Genomic DNA, 2,768 nt, shown 5'->3' on the forward strand with positions numbered 1-2,768 from the left:
TTTTCATTTGCCAGGATGATAGAATTGATGTCATTACGTGATGACATAAAAGAACCAGTTCATTGAAACGAACTGTCCGAAAGAACCGGTTCGCGGCAAAGAACCGGACTTCCCATCACTAGTATGAATGGCGGAAACGCGGTTTTGTTTACTACACAAATACTGAAGCACGCGTGATGCTCGCAGTGATTTTTGGCCTCTGTGTCTCACTATATGACGGCATGAGCACAAAAACCTAATCTCCAGAGCTGCCGTGAGAGTCACTTCGCGAGAATTTTACCGTTTCATTTGAGAAAACTAGCATCATCATACTGTATACACACAGAAACTTCATGGCAACCTATCAAAATAAAAGTACGGTTTAACATATAACAGAAATATATTACTCTTGTATTACTTTTGTACAGTATAATGTACATCTTTAAATAATTCAATTTTCTATCAAATTTAAATAAAACAATTAAATGATAAAAATAAATCTTACAACCTGATTAATCACTTAATTGTAGAAAAAAATAATACAATTATTAGCTTATTAAACAATGTTTTAAAGGAATATTCACACAATTTTTCTTCCATGTATTAATTTCAACAGTAAACCTCAGTTTGTTTGCCAAAAATAAAAGGGTTTAATTTTCATTTGATTTAAAATAAATGTTTAATGCCTTCATTTGATTTTCAGAAAAATTCAAACAAGAATTTCGGGAGGAAAAAAAAAAAAGAAAGGAAAAAGTTTGTAGGGCCTTATTGTTCAAAATGTTGAAATTGAGACTTTTGGACTTATTTTTTCACTGAAATAAATGTTTTTGTAATTACACAGAGAGTAAAGTACCAAAAAAGGTGCCGTTGGGTACTGGCACTGAAATTCAGGTACCGATACCGTACCGGTTAAAATGTGAACGGTACCCAACCCTACTCACATGTTTTATTCAGAAACGCTCATGTTTCAGAAAATTGAGTCTCAGTTTTTTTTACTTTTTATATTGGTCCAAATATTTACGTTAGGAAATTGGCTGAGCATAAAAGCAGTTGAATTTGAGAGGGCTTTTTTTTTAATCCCCCCCTTTTTTTTTATAGTTTTTTTTTTTTTACTGAGTTATGCTCATGCGTTTCTGGTTAGGTCATATTCGTTGTGTATGTCCAATGACTTGGTGTTTTTGTGAAAATTATGAGCAGATTGGGTTTGCTCTGTAGTTTATTTTGACGGTGAATGTGTGTAGTTTTAGAGTGAGCAGTGTTGTTGAGGTGAAGGTAAAGCCGTATATTGATGCGGCCGCTGACCCTGTATTAGCAATATTAACATGACACTTTATCAGCTGGATTATGTGCGGCTTAAACCGCATCTCTGCATCTAAACGTGGAGCCAGCCAATCAGCCGCTGCCGTTCTGGTGAGGCGTTTATCCAGTGTAGATCCATTCAGAAGGTCTTTGGCCGTTGGAGGCACGGGAGCTGTGTCTGGGAATACAGAATCCAGGTAAGGCTTTACTTTACCTCTAGAAATAAGATGGCACACCTGAGGGAATGGCACCTTAATAGTGTACTTTTTTGGCAGCATAGGACTTTTGATGGCTTTTTGTATTCAGATGGACGTTGTGTGTGAGTAGGACTAGTTGTGCTGAATTAGACAAGATATTACTACTGTAGTCTTTCTGTTGGAGTGTGTCCAAGCAGAAGGATCACTCAAAGATTCACACTAGTTACTAAAGTTGGTCAGATCTCATGTTCTTGTTCATTTTGACGTGCGATGCGAGTGAAAGTGTCGGCAGTGGATTTGGGTCAGCAGGAGAGTTCATCAGCAGATTTGGTGTTAACCGGATTTGTGCGGACGCGCTGAATCAACTGTGTCCCTGGATTACAGGAGTGACATTGAGAACGGGACGCGGTCCATGTCTGTGTCCACTCACACTTTCCTCTGCTCTCTCTGATCACCCAACCAACTCTTGACCCATATAACTCAAGCTTTTACCTCTGGATTTCTTTCTTTCGGTGAAGTACAGAAGGGGTACGGTATGTTTTCGTTATGGCTTTTAATAGTTTAAATGGGTAGGGCGAGGCATTGTTACCTATATGAAGAGAAAAATATCTGTGATTGTGTTGCCAATTAGGTTGAATATGTTTATTTCAAAGAGAAAAAAAAAGCTAGTAAAAATGAGACGCTAGTAAAACACTCATACTGACAAGTCAGGGATGAGAAAAGATCATGAAACCAGTCTTAAACTTTTTATAATGACCACAATGGACAAATAAAAATTTTGTCTTGATGTTCACATTGACCCTGTATGTGAATGCAGCTTATTCCAGAGTTTTTACAGAAAGCAGCTTTGTGAAAAATCATATAGACATGAACACCGTTTAACTTGCACCGTTTAAGCGATTAACAGAAAGTGGTTTTACATGTGGGTTTCTGTCAGAGTGCAGCCGTTTATAAGGCCTGTTCACACCAACACAAACGTTAAGCACAAAAATTCAGTCCGGTTTTTTGCATGCTATTTGTCAGTTCACACTAGGGACGGTCTTTATATGTAATCCATTTGAAATAGCCTACTTAATCTCAAATTTAAACAGTCAAATATCATATTGTGTTGCTAAAAATGGGTCCTATAACATTAAATGTGGTTGTCTTACATTATGATCATTGTACAGTACACTTAAGCGTCCTTGCTACATTTCTGTGCCTTGATCGTGTAAGGACCCTTGCTGTCTATGGAGGGTCAGAGAGCACTCAGATTTAATAAAAAATATCTTAATTTGTGTTCTGAAGATAAAC

General features: G+C 37.2%; 1 protein-coding gene across 1 annotated transcript in view; it reads left to right on the plus strand.

Moving 5' to 3' along the window:
* The first annotated feature begins 1,323 nt into the window (after positions 1-1,323).
* The window catches only part of gnb1a (guanine nucleotide binding protein (G protein), beta polypeptide 1a), a 44,515-nt gene continuing 43,070 nt past the window's right edge, over positions 1,324-2,768 (plus strand). The window contains exon 1 of the mRNA XM_016285227.1: positions 1,324-1,475. Within this exon, the coding sequence (XP_016140713.1) occupies positions 1,324-1,475 (152 nt within the window). The remainder of the gene's footprint in view (positions 1,476-2,768) is intronic.

This window comes from Sinocyclocheilus grahami, unplaced genomic scaffold, assembly GCF_001515645.1.
Source record: "Sinocyclocheilus grahami isolate Dianchi unplaced genomic scaffold, SAMN03320097.WGS_v1.1 scaffold194.1, whole genome shotgun sequence".
In the NCBI taxonomy this organism is placed as follows: domain Eukaryota; kingdom Metazoa; phylum Chordata; class Actinopteri; order Cypriniformes; family Cyprinidae; genus Sinocyclocheilus; species Sinocyclocheilus grahami.